General features: G+C 38.9%; 1 protein-coding gene across 5 annotated transcripts in view; it reads left to right on the forward strand.

The window, feature by feature from the left end:
- ADGRL2 (adhesion G protein-coupled receptor L2) overlaps positions 1-18,039 on the forward strand; it is a 217,983-nt gene that overhangs the window by 187,733 nt on the left and 12,211 nt on the right. For all 5 annotated transcript variants that reach the window (XM_018553128.1, XM_018553129.1, XM_018553131.1 and 2 more), the window contains 4 exons: positions 1,101-1,321; positions 3,199-3,265; positions 13,484-13,575; positions 17,657-17,825. In XM_018553128.1, the coding sequence (XP_018408630.1) occupies positions 1,101-1,321; positions 3,199-3,265; positions 13,484-13,575; positions 17,657-17,825 (549 nt within the window). The remainder of the gene's footprint in view (positions 1-1,100; positions 1,322-3,198; positions 3,266-13,483; positions 13,576-17,656; positions 17,826-18,039) is intronic.

An 18,039-nucleotide genomic window follows, 5' to 3' on the forward strand; every position in this document is an offset into this window, starting at 1 on the left:
AGGTTATGTGCATTTTTAATCCATTTATCTTGCATTGAAGGTTATATACAGTATGTGTTTTTTTTTTTTTTTCTGGAACCTGTCGCAGATTCAGCAAACAGCTGTTGTCCAACATTGATCGCTTGGCTCTGCAATATTCTTTTTTTAGCCAAATGCTCCGTTAAAGAGACGCTGTCAGCCTGCGCTGACTTTGTTTCTGCAAAGGACATAAGCCAACTTTCTTTTACTCACCTTACCTGTGATCCCCCTCAGCTCCTTGCTCCTCCACACCAACCAAGAATATTCAACACTTCTGCGTATGGTGGAGAATGTTACCTGCTATCCTGTGGCAGTGCCTGAGCCTAGCAACCAATCACTTAGCCCAAGCACTGTCACATGACTTCCCTGGGTCACCAGCATAGTTTATTTCTGTGCCGGCTGCAGAGGAGAATGGAATTGTGTGGGAGCACAGGTCAAGAAGAGTGCAAGAGGGTCGGGTGGTGCCCTTTTCAAAGCCTCTGTTATTTTACCCTGCATGGGCAGGATGGCGGTGTCTCTTTAACCATATAAACCAGCTGAGGTTTTTTTTCTTTAGAATAGAAAATGTTAAAAAGCCGGTTGACTATATGTTAATGATAGCCTTTAACGTTGTCTCTGCTGTTCCACAAATTTTCTTAAAATGTCCCTTTACTAGTAATGTATCATTGTAATCTTCCTTCAATACAATGTGAAATTACCCAGCCCAGAAAAACGCTATGCTCCAAGCACAGAAGTCTCACTATCAACGGCTCTCTGCGGGAGTCATATTGTTTGGAAAGGTTATTAAAGAGTAGGATATTATACCGTACTAAGCAATATTTTCCATTTAACAACCGGCTTTTTTTAATATCAGGTGTCTGTTTGAGAAGTTCACCCTTAAAAAGGAGTAATATATATTCTTTTAATGGTGGGGAAATGATTTATTGCAGCCCAATACACCCTCAAATGAAATCTTAATGGCATTTATAAATAGAGCCCATGGAGGGAATCCCTAGCGCATCGTTATCCGGCGCTTTACGATGACACATTGACTCTGATCACAAGGTAGACTGTTACATCATTCCTTTATTCCGTCTCTCCAGATTGCCTGTCCCATATTTGCTGGCCTCCTCCACTTCTTCTTCTTGGCTGCTTTTGCCTGGATGTGCCTGGAAGGTATCCAGCTGTACCTCATGCTCGTGGAAGTATTTGAGAGCGAATATTCAAGGAAAAAGTATTACTACGTTGCCGGATACCTCTTCCCCGCTACAGTCGTCGGTGTATCTGCCGCTATAGACTACAAGAGCTATGGAACAGAGAAAGTGTAAGTCATCTGCCAGCAGCTGTTTGTTATCATATATTTACATAGCCCAACATATTATGCAAAGCTGTGCCAAGAACTGTTCTTCTCAGTCTTTGTAGTGACAACCTACCCCTACGGTTTCAGTTTTGAGATGCAAGCCGTAAGCTCACACAACCACCAAAATGTAGAACTCAGAAACTCAAAGCTACGAGGCCTTAGTACCAACTGATCAATCTTCTCATCCCAACTAGATAACTCTTGCATTTTACAAAACTGAAAGGGGTCAATTTCCAAGATATGCTGTTAACTTCACAATGTTTTGACTTTTAAATTTCTGTGCTGTTACTCATCATAAAAAAATATACACTTTCACATTCCCTTCACTGAGCAATTTTACCCTTTTCGCTAAAAGTTTATGTATAGCCAAATAGATGGTGACACTAAGGGTTGCAAACTTTTGGCACCAAACTCTGGAGGGTTCCATTCAAAAGTAAATGCCTTAACTGAGATAACAAACAGTAACGAGAACTTAATTCCCATTCATTGCACCATGGAAGCAGTTGGGCAACTTGCACCTTTATTCAGTACAGCTGCTCTGTCACACTTCATCAAGAATCCTAGGGGTAAAGGGTCCTGCTCTCTTGATAATACAGCATTTAGGTAGCAAACTGCGCATGTTCTCTTTTTATATGCAGTGACAGGTCAGTCAGTGGTGCTCCCCTTTGCAGTTTACCTGAAGAGCTGGGACTGCTATATTGATGGAGGACGGGCTATGCAGTTAGGTACAAGCACAGTTTGCTTACCCTTTAGTGTTTTCCTGCCTCCTCCTATGTCACCCAGGGGGCAGGATTTGGTTGGTCAGCAAGACAAAAGGGTGCATGACAATCAGCGTGGCTTCAGAGTAGCCCTTCTGTGAGAGTAGAAGCCAAAAATAAAGGTAATAGAGACATTCTTGGGGGCTTTACAGTTGCCTATGCAAAGTCTTTTGCTACCTTATACCAATACTAAAGTAAAAATGTAAATAGGAAGCCGTTTGTTAGCTGGGGAGAAAAAAGTGAAGATGGTGAAAGAAATTCTTTTTTATTTTTGTAATTACTCAAAAAAAGCCATGAATCCAGAAAAGTAAATAATTTGTGACATTTTACCCTTTTTCTTTTCTTTTCTTTGTTTTTTTTTTTTAACAACTCCACAACGGAGTCCCTGTGAACACCTTTGTATAGCAGAAAGAAAAATGTGACAGCATGAGATTGTTTATCAGATCCCATAGTGACAGCAGAAATATTCTTATATTAACAGAAAATGTATTCAGCCCATAACTTCAGAGCATGGAAATCGAGAGACCACTGCGTGAAGCCTAGACTGATAACTTTATGCATCATTTAGCCTAATATAGTGCATTTCATTTATTTCTTTATTTTATTTTTTTTTTTCCTGCTCCTTAAGTCTCCCACTTGGGTTATTTTTTAATGTCCTACTGGTTTGCAGCTGAACATGACAGCTGAACATTTTATGTGTCTTGTGTTCCGCTGAGACGCCTACTTTGCATATGCCATAAAGATGAAAGGCCACACTTGAAGATTACAAAGAATAGCCTGGGCAAAAAAATTAAAATAAAGTTGTATTTGTATGGCAATTGCTTGGATCAGAGATCTCCTGCTGCAAAATATCCAAGTTTATAAATCAAATAATTTGTAAGGTAAATAAATTCTACTCCCATAAAGCAGTCAGATGGCTATGCCGTGCTTGGTTGCAGGTCCCTCTGTCTGCTTTAGAGAAAGATTCCCCAGTACCCAGATCGTATTGGCATCGCGCTGTAAGGGGTAGGGGGGATGGGGGCTTTTTCTATGAACTTTGATTTCCAATCTCATTTGTATTAATTTTCTGCTTTCTCTTGAAAGGTGCTGGCTGAGGATAGACAACAATTTCATCTGGAGTTTTATTGGTCCAGTGGCTTTCATTATTTTGGTAAGGAGCTTCTCTTCCTTTTCATTTCATGAATCGTTCTGGTGATTTAATTTGCCATTTCTGCATATGGATTGCATTGATAGGCAGAACGATGTGCTGGGCTTCACTGTTTGTCTTTCGCAATGCAATGTTTGAAGCTTTGGCTATCAAGGTGGAATTGTTTTTATGAAGTTTTCATTCCATTGTCAGTTGTTGGTACAGCGCAAGACAATGAAATAATAGACACCGTAGAGAGAACACAATTACATGTATGCAGACACAACTGATATTTTTTTTATCAATTTCATGTTAAAAGGATCTGTCAGTGGAGCTTTTTGTGTTTTTAAAGGTACAGGCTCTTTGCTTCACCACATGGCAAGTCATTGGCCTATGACCAAATAGTCATAGTGATTCTCTAGTTGAAGGGTTCTTAACCTTTTCTAGGAATTAAGACCCCTAATTGATTTAGCCAGTATTTTCCATCACCCCCTTTCCTCTATATCACCAGGCCTCTTGGGTACCAGTATGACTTCAAAAAGTGTCAATAGCTTGGTTTTACTAGAAACAGAGCAGCTGCGAGGTAGTGTGCAGTAGACATGTGCACTGCCAAAAAATTTGTTTAGTTTCGTTTCGTTTTAAATTCGGATTTGTGTTATTTCGTTTTTCGGGATTCGGGTGTGAAAGTCGATTCGGAATTCGGATTCGGACGAAATTCGGTAACGTTCGTTTCGTTTTCTGTTCTTATTCGTTTCTTATTCGTTTCATTCGTTCGTTTGGAGCAAAGTGACATTTGAGGGGGGAAAATATTTTTCTCCTTCTGTAATGTCACTTTGCTCCAACGAACGAAACGAATAAGAAACGAATAAGAACCGAAACGAACGTTCGAACTACCGCTACCGAATTTCGGAAATGGAAATTCGGATTCGTTTGCATTCGTTATGTCTGTAATTCGGATACATCTGAATGTCCGAATTTCCGAAAATTCGTCCGAATTTCGATTCGGAACTAAACGAATCGCACATGTCTAGTGTGCAGTGCTGGTATGAATGGACCCTAAATCCTATGGGGAGGAGTTGGAACATCTTAAGTGGGTTTTTTTGGTTGCCTGGGGCTTTACTGGGGAAGCTACTCTTTCCTTTAAAGGTGACTCATACCACTGGCACTAGAAATTATGGGAAATCACCTGAAGGGGGCATAGGCAGCAAAGGACACCTGACAGAGCTTCTTTACTATCCCCCACTCTGTCTAAAATCAAAATAAGAAGTCTGACTATAACAATTGATTTAACTGCCATGGCTGCCAGTAGTTTAGAAAGTTAATACTTTCACTCTACCTGCTTATAGGCTTTCTCCGTGTGAAACATTGGTACTCCGGTGCTGATTTTAAGTGTTCGTCTGGGACCCTTACACACTGTGTTTAAGGAAAGGGTTCTTGGGAGATATTGCTCTGAGTAGCATGCCTACATCAAATGGAACTGACCTAGGCCACCCTACTGAACTCCCTTTTTTCCTCGCTGCCTCTGCAAGAATTTTGCAAGCCTGGTGATCCTACATGGTGTAATAAAGTCTGATTCGTGTTACAGAAATCAGGTAAAAGGAAAACAAAAGGCTGGCACATGCTATAGAAAGTGAAAGGAAGGTTTAATGGTAAATTTGGGTTATGACTAGAGATAACCTTCAAATAAATGAAGTTTCTAATGATAGGATGGTAAAGAATATTGCTTTACATCTTCAAAAGAATAAGAAATGTAACACATGTCATTGTCCTGCTGGGAGAAGTTAGAAATGCCAATGAGTCTGAATTTCACTATTAGAGTTTCTGAGATTTATGATGCCAATGGGTAAATTAATACAGTGGATCCCTTCCAGTGCTCAAATATCAATTATGTGTGTCTTCAGCAACCTCTATCGGATAGCTGTGAAAGAAAATAAAATGCTCTGTTAATGTACATGGTTAGTTACGGTTTGGTATTAGCATCTTTCTTAGTAGTGGGATCGCTTTGAAGATGGAAAATTGTGGTGGGCATCAAATATACACACACCAGTGGCTGTGGGACCATAAAAGGCTTAGGCTTTGAAAACCAATGTTGAGCAGGTAGTGGCTAAGAGAGATCATATGTGAAAGCAAGATACTATAGTGATGATGTGTGCTGGAAATATCCTTTTCCAGAGCTAATGATGTCACAGTGGGCCACATATGCAAGCTTGTAGTATAAACATCTGTGGTTGAGCTTCCTAAGTCATTGTGGACAGACTATTAAGACTGGTCTGTTTTTCTGGTGCTGCTGCTTGCCATCTGTATCCTATTATAAAAGAGACAGCAGATCATCATTCTGCTTTTTTTATCTGTTTAGAAATATAACAAAGTTTGGGCGGAGGTACTTCCTTGACCTCATAACTGCCTGCCTTACGCTTCTTAAATTAGTCTCAGGGGAGTCCTCAAATATCTCTTTATTAAACAGGAACTTGGTATCCGAGTGAAGGGAAAAACATTTGAGATGCTTTTGTCTATACAAGCCATTTAAACACAATAGGTCTTATTTAGTAACAAAGTCTGCTCAACATACGAGTGATATGATTCTATAAGATTGATATTCTTTGATGTGGTTGCTGACAGTTGGGCTGTGTGGGAAAAAAAAAATAGGTTCAAATGAGACCTTTTCATACCAAAGATCTTGCCTGTCGGGGGGATCTTCTGCCATTTTAATTAGCGGGGAGTGCCCACTGATTAAAAACAAATACTCAGAGCCTCAGTTCAAGGTGTTTTTTTTCCAGTGGCTTCCTTTTGTGTTCCAGTGCAAAAAATATGTCCTGGAAAAGTTAGGAATTGCTGGCTTTAATGGGACCCAGCATGAGATCTATTTTTAAATGTTACTAATGCCCTACTCTTAAATACAGTATTACAGAACAAGAGCAAACGGCATCAGCCATGTCAACTTACCTCCTAGGACTAGCAACTTTTTTGGCTAGTCGGGCAGTAGAATTCACACTGGATGAGGACACAGTTGTGGCACATGAGAGCTGTCCCAACAAGTCTCCTTAAAAATCAAGACCCAATTTTGAAATGATCATAATCATTATGTTTAGGCTTTTTCTGTATCATCATCGTGCAGATGCTACATTTTTGAATAATTGTATGTTTTGCTCGTGGGGACAAGTTTATTTGGTGTCTGTTTAATAAGCATCTTCCACTGGTCAGTTATTGTGTTTTATAGCACACAAAAGCCTACAAGTAAACCATGAGAAAATGTGAAAAAAACAAAATGTGGACGGTCTATTTTTTTAATTCTCTGTCCATAAACTTCCCTTTTCCTTAAAAATAACTGTTGATAATTCTCCTAGTTTTAAAAAAAAATATTCTTTGCTCTTTATATTGTAACTCTAATATATAAGCTTTTCTCAAAAGGATACAAAAAAAAGTCTTGAATTGAATCGCTATCTGTTGGATTCCACTATTATTTATCAGCCACAACATTATTATCCCAAAACAAATAGTTTAGCCTGCAAAGTGTAAGGCCTTCGGGAGCTGTATTCCCTACCTCCAGAATGAAACGGCAGGTAGTGGTCAGATCGACGCTCTTGAGAGCGATTTCTCTCCTGCAATTGCTTTGACCTCTAATTTTCCTGGAGGCTCACACATGATGTTGCAGCATGTACAGCTGTAGCTTGATCATCTTGCCTCTGTTTGTGCATATAGTTTGGGTTTTGGGAATTGCTGTGCAGCTTTTCAACAAGTGATGAGGAGCCTATTAGATTCTTGGGGTTTGTGTTCCTTTTTTTCTTTGAATGCCTATGAATTTAATTATTTGACATTTGGTTTAGGTAAAAAAAAACACCTAAATAATGACCACCTATATTAAAGGTACCAGCTGTTATTTTTTAGATGGTTACCGAGCTGTTGAGGTCAGCCTACAAATATACAAGGACTGATGCTTGCATATGGTAACAGTGCTGAGTTATATGTGTGCTCCAATGCTACAGGAGGCTTAGAATGTATTTCCACTTTTGCAGTCATAATGTTTTTAAAATTATTATTTTTTATTATTTATTTATTTTTAAACTGGGTTATGCATAGGAGACTATAGGTAAGCTTCTTATGCTTTGAATAAATCGTAGTTTAGATATGAGGGAACAGACTGAGGGACAGTTTTTTTTCAAAGGTGCAATAATGTACAGTAACTTGAGATCTTTTAACCTTTTGTACTTAGGACAGACAGTCCTGAGCAACTAGTTTACAACTGATAATTGCTATCTACCAGCACAATACCAACAGGGTTCATTTTGGTAACAACAGTTGTCCAGTCCTTCATAAACAGAGAGGACTAAGCAGGATTTTGAAGTCCTGGAGTTTTAATCAAAAATTCTCAAAAAAATGTTAGCTGCCATTTTAAAATATTTTTTTAGGTTATGCTGTGAATGGCAACATGTAACAAATATAAAGTTGGTGTTATCCCAATTTGTTTGCAAAGTAGAAATACACTTTAAAGCTGGACGACACACAAATACAAAAAGCTGCCATTTTAATGAGTCTTGGACAAATTTTTCCATACAGCTGGCAAAATAATCTGAATTTGACTTGATAAAGGCTTATCTGTAAATCATCCCCAAGACTGGGAGAGGGAGGGACATCACTGTAAAACAATTATATGCTGCCACCTAACACAGAGAACTTTTTTTAGATGAGGGTGGAACATGAAGATGATCTTATCAGTATGCTACTGCTTATTTATTGTCCATTCACAGAATGGAGCTAGGCCCAAACCAAGGCTGTGTTGCTCAAATGTACCATACTCTGCAGAGAGGTCTCAAGTAGTGCATGGCTTTGCCATGCTGCCTGATGGAAACATCTGAATCATAAGGTTATCCAATCCCAAAAAATCAGGTAAAAAGGTCTCCCATTATTATAGTTCAGCTGCATATTTAGCCATTTACCTGCAGTTCTGCTTTATTTGACCAATGCAGAAACTTGCAGTTGAATGATGGATTTAAAATATTTTTTACTTCATTTCCAGCTTATATAAGGAGGACATGAGGCTAAAAGCACAAAAGAAAAAGTGTAAGTAGTCCACACAGGATTGGCTGCAGAGAGTTTCAAGATTTGGCATTGGTCACGTGTAGTAGTGTTGCAGAGATAGCACTGGTGGTATGCAGTGGTTGCCAGTTAGGACATCAAGTACTGAACTATAGCAGTAGAGAGATAGGAGGCGGGTATAAAAAAAAACACAGAAAAAAAGCAAGGGATGTACAGAAGAGGAGGTTAGGTGGCACAGGATGGTGGAATAATGGGCATGGGTCAGAGTGGATCAGGAGGACATCAAGGTTGGCATGTTAGTGTCGAAAAATGGGCAAAGGATAGGAGAAGGGTGGACTAGGAGAGCAGTAGTGGTAGCACAGCTTGGTAGAAAAGGAGTGCAGGAAAGTGGAAGAACACACACAAGAGCATAAGAGGTGGTACAGGAGGGTATCAAAATGGGCATAGTGGGCAGAGATGTGGTGTGTAAAAGGTTTGCTTAAAGTGGCACAAGAGACTTGGCGCATACTTTCCACGGAAGTAGCACCATACAAAAGGAGATGTGACACAGGAGAGCTTCCAGTTTTGCTTTACATTTTTAGAGCCAGGATTTGCTTTTTGCTGCATTATTTTGGATTGTGTTGGATGAAGAGCACTTATCTTCCCACTGTGAGATCGCTGACTGCCATTCCTATGGTGGTAGGGTTATTATATCTATGAAAAGGGAGCATGTAAGTAATGAGCGTTGGGATACCATTAGTATGCCTGAAATGGTTTAATGAAAGCTTAGATCATGACACGTCAGGATGTGTTCTTATCATTTGGACAGCTCCATCTGCATGTTTAATAATTAATCCAGTTCACAAAGAGTTCAGTCTCGCGCACTCATTTAGAAACCTTCTTTAGAGAAACACCTCTTCGCCTGGCAGTCCCAGTGCGACGCGGTCTTCTGCATGGCTAGCTGCACAGATACCCAGACACGAGTGCCGCTTTAGGACCACACTCTCACCAGGTAACAAAAGCTCCAGGGAAGGCAATTCGGGTCAGAACATGTGCAGTTCAGCTGGGTTACTTTTAGAATGGTGTTTTCTTCCACTGTCTTATCAGATCCATGTCAGCACTGCAGGCTGCGTGGAATTAATTTTTAAATGCAAGGCTCAGGCAGACATGATTCAATTGAGCAGGTTATAAAACACACAGCAAACTTGTATTGTACTACTTACTGCTGATGCCTAACTTTTAAGGTTTTCTCTTGTCAATGTAACTGACCTCTTAAAAAAAAATACTCTTGCTTCTGATTTCCATATGAATTTGCCCGCCACTGGCTTAAAGTGATACTAAACTCTGGAGTTAAATCTTCTTAAAAATACGTTCAAGTACCTTGACTATTGACCAAAATGTATCTTATTTGTGTATCACTCGTCTGTAGATCCTCAAATCATCTCTGAATTGGTGCTGACACTGTCCTTTCTTCTGGAGGGTGGTTACTTTTGTTCCCCATAGTCCCTGTGTGTGTTGTAAAGTAGCCACCACTCCAAGCTCGCTCTGTTGATGAACTATTTCAGCACAAATTAGCTAACTAAACATGATTTAGTTATGATTGTAGTCCATCACAGAAGTGATCTTGGAGTGGTGGCTACTTTACAACACACACAGGAATCATGGTAAACAAAAGTAGCCACCCTCCAGAAGGAAGGACAGTGTCCGCATTCAGAGATGATTTGAGGGTCTACAGCCAATTGATACACAAATAAGATACAATGCTGTTAATAGTTAAGGTGCCATACATTTTTTAAAATTAACTCCCGAGTTTAGTGTCACTTTAAGTATTCCGATAGCTCCTCTATACAAATAGATACTGTTGCTAATGCACAAAGAATATACATTTGAATGTGGAGCTATATACAACCTTAGCTGCCTGCAAACTGAAATAGAGAAGTCATGTTAGTAGCAAATTTACATTTGAGTCCATCCAGGACTAATATCAACTTTGGGTGGCCAGGTTGATTTACTCAAAGGTTTTATTTATTTTTCGGACAACAGTGAGTGCCATCACCAGGACATTTTAATATTGCTTATTTATTGTACGTTACAAAGAAATTACGTGAGACTTCTCCTACTGCAAAAGAAACATTAAAGGGGCAAAGCTGGCAGGCCTTAAATCTGGAATTTCCAGAGGTATGGGAGACGTCTGCCTGCCATAGACTGCCAGTTTACACCCATAGCTGAAATTTTAGTTTGAGGTAGACTAACCATTTAGGCTTCAAACAACAATTGCTCATTTTGATGGATGTCCATTACTAAGCAGGAAACACAATAAGGGGAATTTATCAAAACAGGAGCAAATAAAAACTGGAGCAGCTGAGTATGTCAACCAATCAGCGCCTCTCTTTCATTTTCAAATCTTACCTGAACAAAATGAAGAGAAATGCTGATTGGTTGCCATGCACAGCTGCTCCAGTTTTGATAAATTCCCCCCAATGTGCATATGCAACTGCTCCATGTGAATAAAATGGCAGCAAAGGTTTTATAAACGTTCACGTGTCCATGATTGCCTTGAGAGGACCCATAAACGAAAGAAAGAAAGAACAAAACATAACATACTTTTCCATATTTTATTAGTCTGCAAACACCCACACATTTAGATGAGTGAGGGACATTTTGGCACTTACTACTGTGCTTACTCCCAAGCCAGGAGCAGGGCTTGTCAAGTAATAAAAAATACTTATGTGAATCATATTCAGAGCTGTAAAAATAAACACGCCATGTATATTAAAATGCTTAGTTAATGGTTGAGGCTGTGCAACTTTCAGCCGTATAGAGCTGTTGAATGAAAGCCGATTGGCTGCTCTTTTCTTTTCGCACCATATTTATATAAGAAAATGTATATTTTCTTTCTTTATCGCAGTCAGGGCTTAAAAGAAAGAGGTGTGTGTATATGTATGTATGTATGTGTATATATACTGGGCTGGGTTACTTTTAGAATGGTGTTTTCTTCCACTGTCTTATCAGATCCATGTCAAGCATCACAACTACTTCCAATGGATCCCATTAAGGACCTATTAAAAACGGTATGTTACAGTAATGCCCTTTATTCTGCAACACATGGTAGCTCACACACTGCTGTGCATTGCAGTGCGATTCATTTTGAATGGTATTTTAACACAGTGGTACAGTAGTGAGCTGCGTACCGATGGCTCAACACATTAAACATGCTGAATGCTGCAGTTTGCTGCATTTAAAAGCAAGGTACATCTCTGGTTTTGTTTGCATTGAGTTAGGCTGGCTAAACACATGCTGATGCATTTCTGTAAGCTAGTTGCTTTACTGCAATGCATAGTATAAATGGGTCCTTATAGTTTTCCTTTTTATCATGTAATGGGAGGTCCTCAACAGATTACCAGGAGTTGGATGCACAATTCTCCATCATCTTTGTTTCTCTGTCCTACAAGTAATTTTAGATTTCTTTACCTTCTACTTCCCACTGATTTAGGTGTTGAGGGTTTCTCAGAATTGTAAGAGTCAGCTTGGAGTAAAGGAGCAGAAGGAAAATGAACTCTAAAATGCTTGGAGTGCGACTTCAGAACAGTGGAAGAGGGTCATAAAAAAAGCAAGTGTTGTTCTCCAAGCCTTGCTCACCTGACCCTTCCTCACTTCTTAACTGTAGAGAGTTTTCTTTTAAGCTTAAAAATACCATCACCAAGGTAAAAAAAAATTCCACTGCAAAATTCGACAAAAGCAATACATTATTTAGAAAATCATTTTTGCTTTAAAAGTTTTGTTTAAATATTGATCACAGAGCCGGTTTTCTCCCTGGAAGAACAGACTTGCATGTTTTTCTTTTGTTTGACTTGCAAATTCAGCATGGCATAAGAACATCAACCCCTACTGTAACTAGATTTAATTAATATGGAAGTACACAGTCAATTTACTGACATTTGTTGTCAGAATAAGTTAAAAAGGCCTGGCGCATGTTGCGATCTTGCCACTTAGCGGAATTGCTGAACACGCATGAGGAATGGCAAAGTTTGCTTTTCAGGGTGGGAGCTGAACAAATTAAGCCAGAGGTAGCAAAATGTTAATAAATGGGTGTGTTGCTTCTCGGCATCTGCTCCATGGCTGCCAATTTGTAAGTGCAGTACAATGGCAGATGCCACACAAGGATTTTTTTTGTCATTTTTATGTGGGGATCAGTTGGGTCAATATGTAATTTAGAATGATTTTGTTATTCTTCCCTCTGCTGTTTGGTAAGTTCACTCTGCTACTACAGTTAAATTTACACCCCTTTAAAGGGTAAAACTTTGAAAAATGTGTATTTTATTTTAGCATTACTGCGATTTGAGTCGGCTCACTTGTCAGAGGGGATGATGCGGGTTTAGCATTACTGCAATTACTATATGGCTTAGCATTACTGCTTTTTGAGTCGGCTCACTTGTCAGAGGGGATGATGCGGGTCCACTGCCCAATGACGAGGCATGACATAGAAAGCTAAAGCGCTGACCCAGACAAATGTCTTAATTGTGAACTGTGTGTCACCTCTCCTGCTCTGCATTGTGCAAAATGTGTGTATCTCACAAGACTGACTGCACAAAATTGCACAAATTTTTGGCACCTAAAATATAAACATATATGTAATTAAGCCACGTACTTTGTTTGCCTTGTGCTTCTCTTTAAGGTGACCTCATTCATCTATCAACTAGCTAGCTATATCTGTAAAAACTCTATAGTTTGCCTTAAAGTGTATGTCCAGAATTTATCCCCCAACTTCTCTCTCCTTTAGATCATGCCCCAGCATTATTTTTTTTTCTTTTACTTTGTTCTCTGTGACATTATCACCAGGCTTGCAAATTCTTGTTGGGGCAGCTTCTAGGACCTCAGTTCCTATTGATGTGGGCACACCACAAGAACTACATCTCAAGAGCCCTTTCCCATGGCAGCAGCATTGTTTTGCAGGGGAAGAACACTGGTTGTGATTTTAATGCAGCCAAGGGGCTCTGTGTTTTCAGCTCAGATAGGAAGTTAGAAGCTTATTGGATTTCTAACATATCAACAGGTATTTTTCTGTATTTGCAAGGTCTTTAAAAGGGTAAAACTTTGAAAAATGTGTATCGCAGAGCTGTGCTTTATTTTGTTTTTTAATGCCTAGACTTATACTTCCAATTCAAAGAATTCTTTAAGATATCTGCATCATCTCAGATGTTTGTTAATTTTTTTTTCTTTCCACTGCAGGTCAATATTATTTTCCTGGTGATCACGCTGTGCAAAATGGTGAAGCATTCCAACTCTTTAAAGCCAGACTCCAGCCGCTTGGAAAACATTAAGTAAGTGACCCACTTCTCTCAGTGGATACATGGTATTCTGCGTTAAGCGCCGCGCATTTTATCAGTCGGCAGTAAAGATGTCGCTGTGCGATTAGGCCGGCTACCATCGCGCTGTTACTTACACAGTGTCCAGAGATAATGCCTTCACCGAAACGACTCTCCTAAATTGCGTAAATGAATTTAAGCTCTCCATAGCAACAGGGTAATTTAATTTGCATTTAAAGCACAGTTTAAAATGATGTTCTCGTCCACAAGGCTGACATGATTATGTGAGGTTTGTTTTGTTAAATGACTTTGTGATGTAGGGCTTGAAGTACTTCTCACTCGTAATCCAGCTCTCTTGTGAGAATTGACTCTTTATTACTAATGTTAACTTGCAGATTATCTGTTGTGTGTGACTAATTAAACAAATGTTTGCTTTAATCCCAATGCCACTCCAAATCTGCAGAAAGGAAGGTTTTGTACACTAGAGGGGCCTCGTATTTGGCAGCTGCTCTTTTTATAGTGTGACCTTTTAGAAAGTGATGGTTATTGCATTGCGATGGATTTAAGGATAAAAAACAGGTTTTAGGGACTTTATATTTTGTTTAGTTGAAGAAGTGTGGAGTGAGCAATCAGTGACCAAGATTCACTTTGAAAAGCAAGATAGCGAAGTTTGAAAATCAAAATGGCTTTTTCAGGAGAAAAAAAACCTCTCCCTCCATTTAGTCACTGGAGTTGTGTAATAGCACTTGGCTCGATATTTACCACAGACGTAAGAAATGAGATCGGTTGAGACAGCTCTATGGATATTTTTGGCTGGAGCTCCCCTATCAGATGACCTACCTGATATATCAGGCAAGGGCTTAGACTTTATATAGCCCTTACCTCTGCTTTACAATAACATTTCTGCAGAAAAAAAAAGTCTTTAGGTTTCACCAGTCTTCAGGTTTATCTTCTTAACAGCAAAGACTTTCTCAAAACAGTTGCAAATCATCTCTTGACAACAATCTTCTTGATACAGTTGTCACAATATTTCTCCTCATTGTGCAGTACAGTCACTGAGTAGTATCAAAATACATGAGTTATGCTGGTACTGAATTCATTGTAGCATGTAAGCGATGTATTTACTGTGTGATTAGGTGTTGCATCACTAGCTGGTTTGGGTTTAAAAACAGAATCCAATCAAAACTGCAACTTTTGATTCTTGGACTTACTGGGATGTTAGATCACCAGCCCAGCATCCTGTAGCTCTCTGAGATTCCAGTAACGAGAGTTCCCCACAGCAGTCTGTGTCTGCACCCCCCACTAGACTGCAACAGAGATGCAAGTCTGTCTCAACTAGATTCCACAGTCATACTCATTTACTATTACGGTGAATTCCTTAGAAGGTAATGATGCAAAAATATGCACAGCCATTGAGTAGACCTGGGAATTGTAGTAGGGATATCTCTGGCCTTGTGTTGCTAAGAAATATAAGGACCTAACATTGAATCTGGCTTACTAGATCTCATGCAGAAGTATTGGTTCATTGGTACTGGTGTTCATTGCAATAGGCACATTGAAGACACCCCATGTGCACTTTCTGTAGTGACCTGGCCCACCCCAAGAGACACCAACCGCCTACAAGAACATCCTCCCTTGTTAAATGACAGTTGGGTACACAGCTTTTACCTATTGCGTTATCCCTCTGGTTTACTGCAAGAGCCTAAAGATTGAATCTGCTCCCCCCGGACATGAGGCTTTAGGTTGCTGTCTAGGTTGCCTTGTGGCTGGTCTGCCTCTGAGGGTATACAGCACTCAACGTGAAGGTAATAGCAACTGGAAAAAGAGGGTAGTTTAGCATTTAGTGTCAGACAGGTGGTGATAGCGGCTCTCATAAATGTCACTAGTATCCTACTCAATGTCTGCTGGAGAGAAAACTCTGTGGGAAGTCATAGCCTCTAGTAGTACAGTGGAATGTGGCCTTAGCGGTTAGCACAGTTCTTTGACTAATGTGCTCCTCAGTGCACGTTGCATGTTAGGAGAGCTTTTTGGTTTAGCATCTCTCTTTATCTTTCCCTTTTTTTCTTACCTCTGTCTCATCCACTCCAGTAATTACCGTGTATGCGACGGCTACTATAATACGGACTTACCTGGGTAAGGTGAATCCTTACATTAATAGTTGTAGCATGACTTTTTATTTGGCTTTGTTTTTAAATGAATCGACACAAACCTTTTTTTTTTTTTTTTTCAAACCTCCCCTAATAAATTTATCATTTGAACAGTGCCTTTTATATTTTTACTTTCTTCCTCCCTAATTCTGCCTTGTGTATAAAGAAAAAAAATGCTCCATTCTTTCTGCTCCACTTCTGTCTCTAACAATCTGATTTCTCTCCTCTGCTTGTAATGCTCTCTAGATATGAAGATAATAAGCCTTTTATCAAGTAAGAGACCATTAGCTAGATGTGGAATGCCCTAACTCAAATCTTCCTTGTCCTCCATTCGATTTTCCTCTGCTCATTTTTTTAGTTGGGTCACAAATGGCAATTTTACGCCCTCCTTGCTGGTTTTATTTCTCACTTCCCATTCATCTTGGTCCTTTTTTTTTATTATTCTTTTCCTTCTCATTTGTGTTGTCAGGTTGTGCCTCATTGCTTAAGCGGTATATTTTTTAATATTCATTTCAGCTTTTTGTGATGAGACATCATGAATTGAAAAGTAAATTTGATTTTAGCTTTGTTGAGTTGAGCTGTGAATATCCAGGAATTCCCTTTTGACCATTTGTTGTTTTTTTATGTCAGGAACCAGAAAAAAAATATATTCTTATGCTGACCTAAAACATTGCACTTGATTTATAGCAAAAAAAAGCTGCTTAATAACATTCGTGTACGATCTGTGAAAAAACATTAAGGGTGTTGGAATTGAAACCATTTTAATGCAACTCTGTTCCATTTCTATACGCTATATCTAGTGTTGTGATGATTGGTATTTTTGGAGGGTTATGATGGTCTAGCGTGATCAGTTCTCTCATATCACTCATTTGCAAATAAGTTGGAATCTAAAGCTCACTGACTTTGTAGAAAATGTAATGGTGTGGGTTCAATTGGAATTTGATGTGTCCATTATAAGTCGATGGTTTTAGTTTTATCTAAAAGCTTGAGATATTGAGTACTGTATTTTTTTTTCTTTAAACAAAGAGGCCAAAGGCTAGCCTGGTAAACATGTTAAAAAGAAGCCTGGAGGGCCAAATGCTGTGTGTAAATCTAGATATGAAATATCTGTAAAAAATTAAGTCAGGGCAACTAGACTTGCTGTATTTTTCCTTGAAGACGTAGATATGAAATATTAATTTGTAGCTATACTAGACTTAATTTTTGCAGTCCTGGACATTTATAAAGAAAATAAATACCAAGTACTATACATTTCAGTTAAAACATATGCCTTCTATAAAGACAACTTTGCATTTACGGCTTCTTACAGCAGCCAGTTGGATTGTGTTTTCAAGCAACCAATGTCATTGTCTTTCCAGCACAGGTTTTAAAATGAAAGAAATATTGCTATTAGCTGCTAGTTATTTTAGTCAATTTAGAGCCGAGGTTGCCTGAGGAATATTTGTATGTAATGTATGGATGTAAAAAATAAAATATACCTTGGAATGTTATAAGTAGCATTTTTTTTTATTGTAAATCAATGTTTAATGATACGGTTACTTATACTTTACGTTTCTCCTTACTGCCATTTGCTATATAAAAACAATGGATTTACCATAAAATGTTTATTCCATATGTGCAAGTTATTTGGCATTGATCAAAACTGTCTCTGGAGACTCTTTTGTATGCTGTGAACTTGCTAACAATGACAGCAAACTCAGTTTAGTCATGTATATTGATACATATTTTAATGTTTGATCCAACATCAGCTTGGAGAAGTATAGTCTTTCAAGGATGAAGCTCACGTCATTGAGAAATCAAGTAGCCTGCTTTTGTGTTTAATTGACTTTATGAACAGACTCGCACAATGCCAAAGCCTGAATGGAAATCATAATCACAGTCATCTCTGTTCATTGTCTGACTTTAAGCTTAACGTTCATGACCGTTGATGTTGTCCTGTCTGTTTTCAGGTCCTGGGTGCTTGGGGCTTTTGCTCTCCTGTGTCTGCTCGGACTGACGTGGTCTTTTGGTCTGTTGTACATCAACGAGGAGACTGTTGTAATGACGTACCTCTTCACAGTGTTCAACGCCTTCCAAGGAATGTTTATCTTCATATTCCACTGTGCCCTTCAGAAAAAAGTAAGTCTGCAGTGGCTGATCTGTACATATGGAAACAGACCTTTGTATGTGACTTCGATAAACATAAACCGTTTCAGTGAGTGAATGAAACTATGTAAATGATCCATTTGTTATTAATTAAAGAAAAACATTTCTACATCTGTTAATCATATTTCCTTTTAACATAGTTACATACTAGAGTTGTTTGGACCACAATTTGGTCATTTATTGTATT

The sequence above is a fragment of the Nanorana parkeri genome, unplaced genomic scaffold, assembly GCF_000935625.1.
Source record: "Nanorana parkeri isolate BGI_ZX_2015 unplaced genomic scaffold, ASM93562v1 scaffold111, whole genome shotgun sequence".
Lineage (NCBI taxonomy): Eukaryota > Metazoa > Chordata > Amphibia > Anura > Dicroglossidae > Nanorana > Nanorana parkeri.